General features: G+C 40.8%; 1 protein-coding gene across 1 annotated transcript in view; it reads left to right on the top strand.

Moving 5' to 3' along the window:
- Positions 1-17,287, top strand: part of NUDCD1 (NudC domain containing 1) — a 489,494-nt gene that overhangs the window by 348,580 nt on the left and 123,627 nt on the right. Inside the window, exon 8 of the mRNA XM_085605088.1 lies at positions 7,806-7,931. Within this exon, the coding sequence (XP_085461214.1) occupies positions 7,806-7,931 (126 nt within the window). The remainder of the gene's footprint in view (positions 1-7,805; positions 7,932-17,287) is intronic.

Genomic DNA, 17,287 nt, shown 5'->3' on the forward strand with positions numbered 1-17,287 from the left:
GTTACGTTTCCTTTTTAATGCAAACAATAAATCCGTATTTGTAAAGAGCGAACTACTCACCCTTACGGGTCTGAAGGCGCTAGGGGCCGTTGTGGAAATTAAGTGAGCTACTGCCCAGAGTCACATGGTGCTGAGCTGCCGCCGGAGCCGAGGGTCGAACCGGGAACCCTGTTCTCCGAAGTCACTGCCCTGGCCGCTGCACCACACCTCTCCACTCACAATGGAGGATTCCTAAAAGGTCTATGTCCAAAACCATGTTTCATTGTCTTTTTACTATGGACTTTACAATATTTGTCACTTCATTTAATTTTGTATCACAGACCAGGTGATCTGTACTTTTATACTTTTCTTAGCTTTAGAAATAAGTAAGTGTTCCCGGGGAGTATAACAATCACGTTTCAATGCTAGTTTCGCTAGTTTCATTGGATATTGTCTGCCTATTAGTTCATCTAAAAGTCTGGTTGCACTACTAAAATAGCCCTTTTTAAAAAAGAAAATATATATTTTAGCAATTACTTGGTATTCAATGGAATTTGCTGTATGGAAGGTTATCCTGCATGTCTTTGGTGTGAACTACAATGATAGTGGAGGAAAGTATTCCGCTCCGTCTCGTTGGTATGTTGAGTTGTAAATATCGATCCCTCTTTATGCATTAAGTTGAATCCAGGAAGTTAATTTGGGTCTAAACTAATGATATTTGAAATTGGATGTCTTTATTACAATTCAACCAGTCAAAGAAATTTGGAGTTCTTCCTCTGATCCCATTTTCAAACATCCATTTGGCTTCATATAAGGACATGATCATAATGGCCATTTCTTGAATGAACAGCCCATGGCACTACCTTTGAATTGTAAATAGAATTGATTGTTGAAACAAAAACAATTCCTCCTAAGGCATATCTTTGCCATTTCTAGAAAATATTTGGTAGGGACCCCCAGGTGGTATTCATCTGGTTTCAAGGAAATGTTCAATGGCCACTTCTTGCGGAATGTTAGTTTATAACTAACAACATACAATGTGAGCATAAAGTCGTCTTGTTCTTAGAATAGGATCTCCTCCAGTTTATGGTGTCCTTAATATAACTCTGTATGTCACCTATTGAAGGATTAAAAGTACATCAACATCTTTTGCTATAGGTTCTAAGATTGAGTTCACACCTGAGATTATTGCCCGTCCAGGAGGGTCAACTCGATTCTTAAGGATCATGGGCAGTATCTACATTACAGGTATATTTCCACTCTTGTTCAACAGGTCCTCCTCTTTCTTTGATACCCATTCTCCATTTACTCGTTGTTGTATAATGCCCTCAATTCCATGTACATAGACGTGGTGGAGTCTTAAGGTATACTTCTATAGTGGTCATTATTATTTCAGACTCTTATTTGTCCCTATTTATGATGTCAATAGCTCATCCTTTGTCCGCTGGCTTCATTATAATCTCATCACATGCTTTAAGTTGCAAGAGAGCATATTTTCTTCCTTAGTCAAATTACTTTTCACATACTTGTCTCTGAATTCCATTTTATCAATCTCACGAATCAGTTTTTTCAGATGTCAACACTTCTATAGGCATGTATTGAGAGGGTGAATAACAAGTACATGACTTCTTTAGACCTGAAAAATTCAGTCTGTGAGGAATATCCATTTTGGCAAAGACTACTTTTAATCTCATTTTTTGACAAAACTCCATTATTTCCATTTTGGTTTGTACATAATCCAATGGAGGTAAAGGAACAAGTGGCATACCTTTTGTTAACCAATTGAATTCCGATCTGTCTAGGTGTTGTGATGATAGGTTGTATATGGGGCTCAAACCTTGTGTCCCCACCTGACAGTTTGTCGCTGTGTCCTTATCTCCCCTGTTCCCTGGTTTGGGTTTTGCCATCTCTTGCCAAGTCCTCGGCTTCTTCCTCACCCTAAAAAATGTCCCCTTGCAGTTACCTCCGAATTACTCATAGGAGGCTCAGAATTGCTTGAAGTTTAAGAGTATGGTGACGTATCCAACTTTGGATAGGGGTAACAGGAAGTCAAGCAAAATAAAAGGTGAGCAGTTCTGTGTATATGCGCGAGCTGTCAAAAGACTTTTTTCTGCCTGGAGCTTTGCATGCCACTGACTTACGATTCCTCAGTGAAATCTCTTGGCTTTCTGTAACTAAGTATCTGTTTACCTGCCTCCAAAGTTTGAATTGTCGAACTGGGTTTGTATAAAAACAAACAATAGGATTCCAACACAAAGAATATTTTTCTTGCACTTGTCAAGTTCTGGCCTAAACCTTTAAAGGAGTTTATTTCCCCTCTGGAAGAACGGTGCATGGAGCTTCCTTGTGTAGGTTGGAGTTGTTTCCCTCATCTTCCAGTGATTCTGTGGTTTTCAGATTGCAGCTGAAGACTGGTTCTGCTGATTATTTCCTGTATGTAAATTTTCAATTAATTAGTTAACAATTTGCCTGGGAATTAACTGAAAACTAGCACTAATCCTTTTTCTCTTTTAAATGAAATTTGTGTTAACAAATTGTTTTCTTGATCTCATTTTTAAAGGATCAGTGACAGTCCACTAGCGTGAAGTTTTGATGTATTGACCCCTATGTAAATTGTTTTATTTGTTTATGGTATCGGAGCATGATTAGTCCTATATACTGGTTTACTAAGTTCTTTTAGAGGAAAAATAATGCATGACTCGCATCACCTGCAGTAATACTTCCTTAAAAGTAAAATAACCATATGAATCATATCAGTTGTGAGATCCTTTTATAATGATCCACATTGTGTAGGTTAAAGGGCTAACTTCCTTCCTCGTTAATTTTCTAGGTGATGACCGTCTAGACTCGAGGGTAACATTGAGATGTGCTATTCTTAGCAAAACAGCAGCAAGGTTCTAGTGTGCATATCTGTTTCTCTATTTCTGTCATCCAATTCCCCTTTTCCCCATTGGTGTGGTCTTTCCAATCTGTGTATACTTACAAGGGTGTACCCAGACAGTGTGGGAAAAGTGGCATTATTCTACCTTTGGATCGATGGTCTCTTCCAGAGTGTTTATTATTATTACATCTATGACAGAACACATATATAATCCTGGCTGGACAATATGGATCCCAAGGCAGTTACTTTAACTGATTTAACCAAAATTATTTAATTATGAGAACATAACCAAATCTTACATTATGAATTACATAAATCTTAACTTGCTACCCAGACCCAGTCAAAGAAAAGTAACAGATTACATCTAAACCCGCTCCTGCTTCCTCTAGTGGTCCAAATAGTGACAACACAACCAACTCCTTTGACCCCACCTGAATGTATTAGTGGAGACGTTAATAAGTTTACAGAGTTTCTTTCTCAGTTCCATTTTATATATGCTGCATTGGATCCATGCTGCCTCTTCCAGGATTTCATATTTTTTGCATTTTCGACATAAAGTCCCACCGGCAATAGGTTGCTAACCCATGTAGTAAGGTTGTTTTTATGTTCGCCTTCTGCACCTTTTTGGATTCTTGCAATCCTCAGGTTACAGCATTATGATCTATTCTTTAAATGCTCTCACTTGTGGGTTAAACTTTAATTTGGCTCTGATTTTTCAGGTGGTTCTCACAGGTGATTGATTCCAAAGTCTCCCTGTGGGGCTCAGTATCTTTCCAAAAATCAACCAGTGATGTCAAGCATTCATCTACTGCTGCATATGTAGTGGATAGCATCTCAGTTTGGGGGCCTGACCTGCTTAGAATTTCTTAATTGTGTTGATCTCTCTTAAGATGGTTTTAATCAAGACTGTTGCTACCAAACAGGCGGTGGAATTTGTGGTTTCTTCTGAATCTTCATGTTCTGAAGTAATAGGAAAACGTAGGTCTTTGGCATTCTTCCAATCCAAATTTTTCTCATTTTTGGTCTCAAATTGCTTATATCTAGGGATTCTGAAGATATTGCAAGTGCCTGTTACCTGATCAGCTCAGCTTTGATTTGTAGTTTGCCTTCCTCTTTGTTTAAAGTGAGGGTTGAATATTGCAACTGTGGGTCTGGTAAACGGAGGATTTTGTTACTTGATTTATTAGGTCACTAACAACCAGTTGCATCATGTGTAGTCTAGTCTTCTCTAATAGCCTGTTCTGCTCTGTCTGTTGAGAATCCAATGGACAGATAGAGTTGGTAAGATTGGTTGTCTTAACACCATGGCTTTCTCGCACAGACCTAAAAAGTGATTTTGGGAGATTTCTTATAATGTGGATCTCTGAGGAGCCCTGGACTTTATTTTGCGTCTCTTTTTGGACCGGGATATGCGGTGGCATTTGCTCAGGTGCAATTTTCTAGTCTTGCGCTCTCTTGACAGATTGTGGACATTGTAATCCATTAGTTTGACTATGGTTTGATAAGATTGATACTATTAGCAATTCTTCCATATATTTCAGAAATTGTATTAAATATGATTTGGGCATTAATTTTGGGTATATTGTGGAAAGGATCATCAGGCCCGGTTGATACTGGTCTACTGACAGGAGGTTGAAGTGCCTGGATCTTGGAGATTGTGACCTCTCACTCAGGAGTAATTATTAATGACTGCTCTAGTTTAGCTGAATGAAACTCAACTCAGACAAAACAGAAACCCTGGTCTTAGGCCGACACACCGCCCTCTGCAACGACTGGAACAGCGGAGATCGGACCCACACCAAAAGATCACACCCGCAACCTTAGCATCATACTGGGCAGCGAACTCTATGAAACAGCAGGTCAACGTTGTTGCCTCAGCCTGATTCCACACCATTTGCATACTCTGAAAAATCTTCAGATTGCTTCTCTTCAGTAACAGGAAAACTGTAATGCAGGCCCTCATCACCAGCCAGCTGGACTACGCCAATGCACTCTTTGCCAGCACAACCTTCTTACTCCTTTAGAGACTACAGACAATCCAGAACGCAGTAGCTAGACTGATCCGTAGCCTGCCAAAGAGAACACATATCACACAGCACCTAAAGGACCTCCACTGGCTCCCCATCCAGAAAAGATGCCAGTTGTTCAAGCTCCTGACCCATGCCTACAAAGCCCTCCACAACCAAGAACATGAACTACCGACTGATGTTCTAAAGACCTTCCAGAAACCTTCGCTCCTCACTCCTTGCCCTCGCTGAGATGCTGCAGCCGCACTGGAGGATGCTCATTCTCCCACCTCACTGCCAAAGCCTCCGCACTTCCCCATCGCTGTACCACTTCAAGAAGGGACTAAAGACCGGACCCTTCGACTGAGAATTGCAGCACAGTACCTGGATACCCCCAGGATGATAAGCGTGCTATACAAATACTAGTTGATTGATAGATTGTTTGCCCGGGCCTTTGGCCTTCGATACTAACTGGGCAGTCAAGGTAAGTATATGATCCGATTGGGGTATTATGTCCTCAGAAGGGCTACTGGGTTGGTCTGAGCCCAGATCATCCTGTGATGTTTCTGGGATTGCTTTGTCTTTGCTTGCCCACAGATAAAAGTGTAGATAGAGGGAGGGGAAGTTATAGCTGCTAAAATCTATCTTTATAAGCCTTCTCCCAGAATATATGGGTTCTTGTCAGTCTGACCTCAGGCTCCTAAATGTTATGCAAGTTGTGTGCTTGCAGTGCATTTCTAGGCTTTAGCACCTCCTACATTCATGCTGTAATGGCACTGTCTGTCATATCCCACCGATAAAATATCAATTATAGCAATCACTGGGCCTTATGTATGAAAAGATTTTCCCATAGGCTCAGTGTGGGTAAAACCCTTTGATGCATCTGGCCCAATGTCTGTACAGTTATAGCAGGTCACAATGATAAAGAGACACTCCTTGTAAATATATACTCATACATGAACTTCTAGTGCAGAGTTTTGTGCTTGTTGTTTTGGAGCTTGAGGCAGCCAGGGGATGTTTGAGTAGCTCCAGAATAGGCGTAAAAGGATGTACTCCCTCTGCACCAACTTTCGTCCTTCTGTATTACACATCCTTACCCTCTCCCTCCTTCCGTGGTCTGTTTTTTTCACCATGTGACAGACAGTACATTTTTCAACCCTGAAATACCCCTCACATCAGGGTGCCAGTTATGTCAGTGAAAAAAGAAAACAGTGGAAAACTCTATATCAGATATGGCAATTTGATGTATGTGTGTGGTCAGAAGTAGCAGCCTAGAACAAGTGAGTACCCACAAAGCTGTTCGGAGCTCAGAAACATTGTGCTGGAGTCTTTTTTCGCAGTACTAAGATTAACGAGAAGGTGGGTGGAGAAGAGAGAGAGGGCCTACGTAGCTAAAGTCTGAAAGCCCCTGGGCAAAAACTCCATTATAGCAGACCATTGCAGCTGATCTTTAATCAATATGGCTTGAGTTCGTAGCATTCTTAACATGGATTAAACAGCGGCATTTGTCCACCATGTAAGTAGTTTTCAGGGAAGGTACCTTACCTCTATTCTTGAGACGAGCATGCACGCGCGCAGCCGCCATCTGTCGCGCAACCCGCGCTTTACTTTTAACGTTAAAAGTGAAGCACGGGTGCCGCGATTAATAGCAAAAGTAAAGAAATAGATATTTTTGTCTATTTCTTTACTTTTGCTATAATGGCTGCACCCGCGCTTTACTTTCAACGGTAAAAGTAAAGCGCGTATGGTGATGGTGGATTCGGATTAGCAGGGCGCAGCTTCGCTGCTTGTTGAGTGAAGTGACTGTGCCTGCTGTCCATCAATGCGCTCCCTTCAACAAATACTGTTTTAGCAGCCTCAGTATTTGCAGTGATAGGGTACTTTGCTGCCTTCGGACTAGGTTTGCGCGATAGAAATACCATTTAGAGCGAACTTTTAACAGCACGACCACATAGTTTCCAGTGACGATGCCCTTCAACAAAGACCTCAGCCGTCACTAGTGCCAGGGGTCCACACTGCACCAAGATCCCATGAAGCAGTACATGTACTTTCTGCAATCTGCTCCATGAATTCAGGTCAAGAAATGATGCAGACTCCTGAAGCCCACCCTCAAGGATAAATGGGGAGTTGAGGAGGAACGGAGGGGTGCGGCTGACCAGAACGCTAATAAATACTCAATTACAGGATCTAATTCATATGCCTAATTTTAAATCGACAAATTACAAGATTCCTGCTGTGAACCTGTAAAATAAAATGAGCATATACTGGAGATGGTAATCTGGAGCACCATTTATATGGCAGAGAACTCTTCATATTAACCCTTTTTAATTTAAGGGTGAGACATGAGCTCAAAAGTGGCACCCTTTTCACAGACTACATAAGGACCGGCCGTGAGGAAATCTCAAGCATAATCGTTTCCTGCAACAACATTACTCTTTAAATACAATACACTTTTAAACCAGCAATGGCATAGCCAATAGGTCTCGCCTTTGGGACCTTATAAGTGTTTAGTTATCCAGCAAAATATCCTTGGTGCAACAACATCAAGTGTTGCATGGCTAAACACTTATAAGGTCCCAAAGGCGAGACCTATTGGCTATGCCAATGTTTGTTTTCAGAAGTATTCTGCCTAACAAGGCAATCTTTTTTCTGATAAGTCCCAAATGTTTGTAATTTATTATAGGAGTTTTGTTTTTTTCTATACCTTGATATGCAGATACACCTCTGCCTCGTATGCCGACCTACAAATTGTTTACTTTGAACTGATGTCAATAAAATTGTAGCTTTCTAAAATAAGCAAACTGGTACAATAAAATGCATTACAACCATGGTCTAGACATCCTATTATCATCAAAGCGTGTGCTGCTATTCGTTTCATTGTAAATCATAATTCATGCTGTATTTTAATTACGATGTGCCTTCCTTTTCTTTGTTTTTAGAATCCTGACCCTGACAAAGAGAAGCCTGCCTGTAATGCTCAAGACCTGGAAGAGTGTGACATTTTGCTAGAAGACAGTACAAGTTTGTGTAGATTTTCAGGGAGCACTATGAAAGCAACTCATGTGGTAAGTAAAGATCAAACTCCTGTTGTATTTCTAGAAAAGTGATTTAAATGTGTAATTGCACTGTCTTCATGTGCCTCTATTCATCTAAAAGAGCTGTCATCATCCAGTGTGGCAGAGGCTTGTAGTTAACCTTATGTAGTGACAATGTTACATAATGGAGGCTACATACTCGGTTTGAAAATCCTTATTTGCTTTCTATACTGAATAGTGCTTGAAAATTATTATTGTTTAATATGTTCTGTGTTAGGACCTATGACTTGTGTTTCTGTATTGTAATAGATCATGTAATCAACTTCCTATTGAGTAGTCTGTATGGCAAATAATCTGTTGAAGTTCTTCACCTCTAACCTTTTAATGGTTACAGCTAACAAATTCAAAGCGTAAGGCATCTGATGCCTTAAATTTACAATTTAAGGAATTGGATTTAGTTTTTCAGATTTTTCTGGTTTTCTAATTCCAGTGTTCTTCAGCTAGGTAGCACTTCAACAAAGTAATTACTTTTCCGGATACTGGTGAAGACAATTAGGTGTTGCTAATGCTCCGAGAGGAATTAAGCCATTACTGGCAGTTAAGACGTCCAGGTAAACAATGTAGTAGAATGAATTGTTAAATGATTACATTACTAGCGAAAGGATTTAACCAACCACGTCCTATTAAAAGAAGGTGTTTGCCTAGGAGTTTTCATCCCCATAGGACAACTTAAAGGTAAACTCACTTTATTCACATTGACATGAAATGTCTCTCTTCTCTTTGGAGTGAAACTACAATTTCTCTTGATTTATTTTGTTTTGGAGTCCACTCCATTTTAGGAAAAATCCTTTCGTGTTGGATCATGCCCAGACATTTCTATGGCATTTACATTACAGAAAAATAAATTGACTTTTTGTGATTTGGTGTAAATCTGTTAAGTGGTTGTGGAGTTATTTAAAGAAATTTCCAATTGTAACTATAGGGACGCAGAGGATCCACGACCCCTCCCGATCTGGTGCTGAGATCTGATTAGCTGCCTTAAAACCAAGAAATGTTGGCAGCCATCTTGGGAATCTGCTTGAGCCGAGTCCCCAAAAAAACATTAAAAAAAAATAAAAGGGGGCAGGGTTGAAATACCCTGATCCCCTAGGTCTCTTGAGGGGGGTCCCACAAAAGCATACAAAAAGAAAAATTCAGCAAGATCTGTGCGGCCTCCCGTGCTTCATTGGTTATCGGCCTCCGGGTTGGCCAGGTCCCAGGGTCATTTTCATAATGAGCAAGGGGGGCATGAGCCCCCCTCCTGGGACTTACTAATGCCCAGGGGACCACCTCCTCACCAGGGTAAATATATCATGAGGGAGGTCGCTCAGACCTCTCCCGGGTCCCATGGGACTACCCCCTCCTCAGGCCCAAAATGAATTGGTATTAAAAGGGGCCTCGGGGATCCCCGGGCACCAGCTTCTCCTTTTGGCCATCTTTCTATAAAATACTTCGGAGGGGCTGCGAGCCCCCCTCCCATGCCGTTCTCGGCCTGGAGACTGACAACTCCCCAGTGCAGGTTCTACAAATTGGAAAGACGGGCCGTGTTGCTCACCCTCCTGGAGCCAATGATTGCTCTGGGGACCGCCAAACCCCCTATCCCCCCAGGGTCCGACTCCTGCTTTGTCCTAGACATAGCTTTTTGCTGTGGTTTGGTGGAAGCTTTACCTCTCCCGCCAAGCTATAGCAAGCACTGCCCTTTCAGCAAGCAAGAGCATTAAATATTTTTCACACACGGGGAGCTGTATTTTTAAAAGCAATGCGAGATCCCTCAGGAGGTGTGGAGTCCCCAGGGACCACGGGAGCATTAAGGCCCCACCCCCCGGAGACCCAAACAATAGTGAATGGATTCCTCAGGTGTAACCAGGGCACCCAGAATAGAGGCCGGGCCCCAGGGGACGGGGTCCTCAAGGCCAAAATAGGCACAGGAATGGAGAGCCACATCGACCCCCTAATGTATCAAAAATATATATATATTTTGTTTGTTGGACTGGCAGGTTGCCGGAGGCCCCAGTCCCTTTAACCACCACACTACAAACGTGCCTCCTGGTGCCCAACTGGTTGGGTGATGAAGTCCCCTTGGGTGCAGAGGTTCCTTGGGGCCAAACAACCCATCCTGTTACCTCCAGTAAGTCCCACACAGCGAGATAGCTTAGAGGTCTTTGGAAGCCATTCTCCCTTTCTCCACCACTCTGCAAAAGTGCCTCCTGGTGCACTACTAGTTGGGGAATGAAGTCCCCTTGGGTGCAGAGGGTCCTCAGGAGCCAACTACCCCTCCTGCTACCTCCAGTAAGACACACACAGCTGAATTACTGAGACTTTCTCGGATAACATGTCGTGAGTGATGTAATATGTGAGGTCATAAGCTGTGCATTGCCGGTGTGTAAGTTATAGTTAGATCAGATAACTGTAACTGCTGAATTTCTATTGTTTTGTACGAGTACAATCTGAGCCTAACTATAAAGTCCCTGTTACCTTTCTTTTTTTCTGTGAATTTCTAAGTTTTGTTTTATTTTTTTTCCTAACTATAACATCCCTGCAACCTTTGTTTGTGTGTGTGTGTGTGTGTGTGTGCGTGTGCGTGCGTGTGTGCAAAAATGAAGCAGAGAACTATGGCCAGTTTCAAAGTTTTGGTGGAGAGCAGCTCCAGTATAGAGCACCATACAACACCATTGACAATCTGAATTTACTCACCTCAAATGTCTGCTTTTCTATCAAAGTTTTAAGCATAGGATTAGCACAGTGCCATCCACACCGAGCTATAAAATGACACAATCCTTTTACAACTCCAGGCACAGTATTGCAGCTTTCGATTGGATAAAATACAATCCAAGCCAACCTGAAATTCATAAAAGCAACCCCTGACGTGATTTGTTATCATTATAGCTCTTCAGAGAGGTTTAGCTTTGGGACTGACTTCTCGTGTTAATTCCCATTGGTCTTTTAGTTCCTATTGCATTCCAATGCAGAAGAATCATTTAGGCTGGAATTATAACATTGCTTGAGAGCAGTAAGCTGAAACCAGTTATTGCTAGTCGAAACTCAGCAAACAACAATGATGTATTGCTACGAAATGCAGTGATATTAAGAATGAATTTAAAGCTAAGCTTTAGGAGAGTTTTCACAGACTGAAAGGAAGTTGACAGGCCATTAAAAAAACTTAAAGAATGTTGACTGAATAGAGCTTAAGAGAAAGGAGTAATAAACTCAAATGCAGGATCACAGTCTGATCCAATTAAGTCTAAAAAGTCCAAGGCAGTGGTTGTCCATCTTGTCCGGGGCTTAGACAGCTCTACCAGTGCCCTGCACATGCATGCAGCTTCCAGTGAGAAGCAGTCATTTATTCAGCGTTTGGGATTAGGTGGGGGTCATTGTCTCCACTGTACTGAAATTGCTGCCTTTTAACTCATCTTAATAATATCAAAATGGGGTAACCCAGTATCCCTCAGAACCTGGGCAGATTATCAAAATAGTACAAACGGTTCTGTCGGGTAAACAATATTACTTCTAGAAAAAACCTTCATTTGTTTGCATATACGAACCCACATCGAGACCATATGTAGTTTTCAAAACGGCTTTATGAATTGCATCATTCATAGATAACTAATTGCAATGGCTGTCAAATGTGAAACACAGTTGTGACGAAGTGACATAAAGTGCTCAGTGCTGTGGTGAAAAGTGCATAATATATACAGTGTGATTTTGGAGGTATTAATAATTTACAGAGGCCAGTTAAGCGAATATTCGAAACAGTCTGCAGATGGATTGAATGAGTCTTTTATGCAGAGTATTTCCAACTGATCCTTGAACAAATGTCGACGTTTCAACCCAAGGTAGCGTTATTCGCTAGTCAATACGGGTCTTCATCAGGACAGGGAGTGACAGCCTATGAAATAGTAAGGAATATGGTCAGGTGCGTTCGAGAGACTGAATGCCGTTTAAATTGGTACATGCAGGGTGAAGACTCACCAAAAGGAGGCCCAATGTAACTTGTGGGGCGGTATGTAAAGAGAGGCAGACAGGAGCAGTAGTATCCTGTACGACCTGGCTAGGAATCAATTCAAGAGAATGAGATTTAGTATTGGCCCTGTAATGGCTGTCAAAATGATCGCATTATTGAGGATACACTGATAAACTCACTTGGTGGGTGGGTGAATTCTTTCTCATAAATGGTTCAAGTCAAATTGAACGAACCCGCGTAGGGGATTAGTCCAGGGCGGTAAGTGCGTGAGGATAGACAAAGTTTTCTCCTCAGGAGGAAGGAGAAACGAATCACTGTGAAAATAAATAAATAAATAAAAGGAACTCAGTCAAGATTTTAAAGTTAAAACAGGCGAGGCGTCTAACTAAGGGGGGACAGGGTTAACGCGCATGAAGATCTCGACTCACCATCAAAGTCAGCCTGGCCTTGAGCAATTACTTCATACTCAGTGGCGCGCAGGCAAGCGTCCTGTCTTTCGCGAAGTCTGTGAGCGAGTGTGTGACAGACGCTGTCGCTTAACTGGCCTCTGTAAATTATTAATACCTCCAAAATCACACTGTATATATTATGCACTTTTCACCACAGCACTGAGCACTTTATGTCACTTCGTCACAACTGTGTTTCACATTTGACAGCCATTGCAATTAGTTATCTATGAATGATGCAATTCATAAAGCCGTTTTGAAAACTACATATGGTCTCTATGTGTGTTCGTATATGCAAACAAATGAAGGTTTTTTCTAGAAGTAATATTGTTTACCCGACAGAACCGTTTGTACTATTTTGGTTGGCCTTTTAACTCATGGCAGAACATGTTTGGAAAAGGTCCTACAAGCCTCAGAAGTTCTCCACAACTATGGCATGCACTGCGGATTGAGATACTTCCTAACCAGTTTAATCAGTATTTGGCAAAGGGGAAAGCCATATTGGGCAGGGCCCAACCAGTCCCCTTTACTTTAGTCTCAGAGCCTTCCATGCGTGTTTCTGTAGTGTCCAACAATACTGTATTTGTTTGACGGACCATGCTCAGTTTTGCACCGCTAGCATGCAGGTAAGTACTGCTATGATCTCCTTGACCTCATTTAATTTATCTATAAAGCCATGTTGTATGATTACATATAATAATCTTGAACTACATTACTGGAGTCACTTACTCATCTATGAGCTATTTTACATGGATGTAAAGTTCTTAAACTAATGTCTGCGAATGTATGACTTTACAACGCAGTTTTTACATCGCAACATCCATTACAACGTATGATTTTACATCGCATGCCATCACAGCGCATATTTTTGAAACTACATTTACAACGCATACCATTACAACGCATACCATTACAACGCATATTACTCTTAGGGCAACAGTAGGGTAAGTGTTGGAGAGTGTAGGGGTAACAATTACTATTCCTACTCCAGTTAGTGCAAAAGTAGGGTAAGTGTTGGATGGTGTAAGGGTAAAAAATATTATTCCCACTCCAGTGAGTGCAACAGTAGGGTAAGAGTTGGATAGTGTATGGGTAAACATTACTATTCCCCATTACTTACCTTCTATTGCGTTGTAATGGCATGCATTGTAGTGACATGCGTTGTAATGGCATGCTTTGTAGTGACATGCGTTGTAATGGCATGCGATGTAAAGGATGTTGCGTTGTAATGACATGCGTTGTAAATGTAGTGCGTTGTAATAAATGCGTTGTAAAGGTTATTTCCCAATGTCTGCAGTTGTTTGCCTGTCCTGTAGGTTGTTTTCGTTTATTTGTTCAACCATGGTTCCCACAGCAGACACTTGTCAGTGTAAAATCTCCTGTTTTCGTATATTGATGTATGTATATTGTTACCTAGAGGGAGTCTTATTTTATGGAGCAGTCTGTTGTTTGAAGATAAATGCAACAGTCTTTATACCAGGTGGGCTATTTGCCACTAAACTTCTTCTCACATCGTTTCAACCTTGTATATATATTCCATTATTGCTCCTTATACTTGAAAATAGTTTATATGCTTTTTAATGAACTAATGTCTTTCTTAACATTTGCCTGTCCTTTCCACGACTTAAGTGGAATAAGGTATTCATTTTCGTGTCTCCTATATATTTAATTGATTTTCACTTCTTATACATTAATAAATATGCACATTTGCCTGTAAAACTTTCCATATATTCCTGTAGACACTCATCTCCAACCTACTACTCGAGAAACTGCTAGTTTAGCTTCAACTCTGTTGTTTTTTATTATATACTGTGGCTTCTAAAGTGAAAGCATACAACACCTAATATAACATCATGTTCACTGGCATTACTAATGAAACATTCGAACGTTAATAAATCTAACAAATTACTGGTAAAGTCCCTAGATGTTGACGTGACAAAGTAAGAAAGAAGCCTCACCTTGCCGTCTAGAAAAATCAAAATTGAACGATTGTTCACTTATGACACAACCTGGGCTGTCCCGGTACTGCAATTTCTTTCACCTAAAGAAGAAATCCAAAAATTCAAGACCATAACAAGCTCTTACTGGCTAGCTCCTTGTAATCACACACATTAACACTAGTATATGCTGCCCCAAAAACACATCACCCCTCCCCAATTGAGTTTTGTTACCTTCAGCAAATTCCGTCCATACTGTCTACAAGTCAGACACCCGTCATTAGAGTTTGCCTTTTAGTCCTCTCAATAATGAAAATATCAACTTACTTAGAGTCTCATTCTCAAATTGTATGGAACACATGGATTAGTCCTTCACTAGGCAGTTATTCTTATTTGTGATGTGGTGCTGAACTTGCACAGCATCTCTTGAAGAAACTCAAACTTACTTTACCTGTTCCTTTACTTCCTTAATGATGATTCTCATACATACAATGCACAGATTGATAGACCCTTTCCATACTGTCTCCATGAACCCTCTCACTCTTCATAATCCTATCAAATACAACATCCTCTTAACTAATCGTCACTCTTAGGGACACGCCTTACCTTCACAATACAGACATTGCTTTACACAACTTCGAGCTCTCGCATCATCAGGGAGAAAAAAACATCTCAACAAGTATTCGTTTCTGCTCCTTTGCTGATTCCTTTCACCATCAGAGCAAGATAAACCAAACCAAACTCTAGATCAGTTTTCTATGTGTGGTGTCTAGCTGACTTCATCTGGAACACAGCCTGTGTTCCGGATTCCAGGGCAGACGGATTTGCCCAGGCTTATGAGAAGGTACTAAGCTGTTTCTCTGCTAAAGAATAAAGCTTCTCACCTTCATTACTGTGTGCTGTGATGCTTCGATAATACTCTGGCGATGAGGATGATGCTGTACCCAAAGTCCACAAGGTTAGGAATGTTCCTTTACATTTAAGAGAAGCTGTCAAGAAGGAACTCGAAAGATTGTGTAACCTTGATGTCATTGAGGAGATCGAATCCTCAGAGTGGTTGTCCCCCGTCGTTGTCGCACACAAACCGAATGGCCAAGTCAGATTGTGTGTTGACTTAAGAGATCTTAACAACAATGTATGGGTCGACCGACATCCTCTAACGAATATTGGTGAGATGTTTACAAAACTCAAAGGTGCATCGATATTTTCGACTCTTGATTTATATAAGGCATATCCGCATATCATCAGATTGCCCTTCATTATGATAGCAAACATCTTACTTCATTCATTACATCTGAAGGGACTTTTAGGTACAAGAGAATGCCCTTTGGGTTAATATCCGCATCCTCTGTTTTTCAAAGATTGATGCACAAGTTACTTAAAAACATTGAAAATGTATTATATTTCCAAGATGACATTCTGGTTTTTGCTTCTGATTCAAAGGAACATGCTGATTTTCTTCATAAAGTTTTGTGCATATTACAAGACAATGGTCTGACCTTAACCAAAGACAAGTGTAAGTTTGGGCTATCATCTGTTGATTACCTAGATCATTCAATTGACAAACAGGGTATCTCTCCCAAGCAAAATCTTATTGGGGCCATTGAACAAGCTCCAGAACCTCAAAATAAAGACCAACTTGGATCTTTTGTTGGTCTTGCCGAATACTATGCTAAATTTATACCACTGTTTGCTGACAAAACTGTACATATGAGAACCTTAATGAAGAAAAATAAGTCATTTTTGTGAGATGACAATTGTACCAACAAATTTAAGCAATTGAAAAATAGTATTGCATCTGCACCTGCTTTAGCCTCTTTTAATACTGCCTATGACTCTGTGATTGTCTCTGATGCCAGCAATGTTCGTTTAGGTGCCGTTTTAATGCAAAATCAGAATGGCCATCTAGTCACTATTGGTTTTGCATCCAGACCATTAAAGGGTGCTGAATGCAAATATTCCCCTCCAGAAAAAGAAACTCTTGCATGTTGGTGGGGTTTTGAATATTTTCAAAAGTATGTTTATGGAACTGTTATCAAAATTAGGTCTGACCAACATCCTTTAGTAGATTTATTTAGGGTGTGGAAGAGCAACGTCTAGAATTGCCAGATGGCAATACAAGTTACAAGATTTTCATTTCAAAGTAGAGTACATTCCTGGGGTGAAAAACATTTTGGAAGATTGTCTCTCAAGATTACCAGTGGCGGATAACATTGTTGAAGAGGATGATGATTTAGAAAATGTGATTTCAATATGTGAAGTATCCAAGGGTTGTATACAAGAGAATGAGTGTAGATTAGCATGCGATAAGGATATTGTTCTTAAAGAAGTCATCAGTTGCATCAATTCTTCATGGCCAAGGAAGGTTGACATGTCAAAGTCTTCATCCTTTCTTTCAAGTAGCACATTTGTTATCTTTGAAGAATGATGTGTTGATGAGAGGTTTGTTGTTCCTGCTGAGTTACAACACACCATTTTAGTAATGGCTCATGAAGGTCATCCTGGCATGACGAGTATGAAAAGAAGGATTAGAAGTGAATTTTGGTGGCCAGCCATGGATAAGTCCATTGAGCGTAGGGTCAGGGATTGCATAGAATGTTGCATTAGTAACAAATCTCAAAAGACGGTCTCTTATGAACGTCTTCCCGTCTCCAGACCGTCCCATTTCTGGCAGTGTGTCTCCCTAGACATTGCTGGTCCGATATGTCTAGGTCACAATCCTGTTTATGCCATAGTGCTTATTGAGCAACTATCTCTGTGGCCTGAAATCAAGTTAGTTCCCAACATTATGTCGAAAATCGTCATTCAGTTTTTAAATGATGTTTTTGAAAGAGAAGGATTTCCTGAATGCCTTCTTACTGACAATGAGGTGCAGAAAAATGTTCTTGATGGTCATGGCGTTCATAAACGTTCATCTGTATACTATACCCAGAGCAATGGAATTGTGGAGAGGTGTATCAAAGTGTTCAAAGAGGGGTTACAACTTGCCATTTCTAATGGGAA

Source organism: Triturus cristatus, chromosome 5_1, assembly GCF_964204655.1.
Source record: "Triturus cristatus chromosome 5_1, aTriCri1.1, whole genome shotgun sequence".
Classification (NCBI taxonomy): Eukaryota; Metazoa; Chordata; class Amphibia; order Caudata; family Salamandridae; genus Triturus; species Triturus cristatus.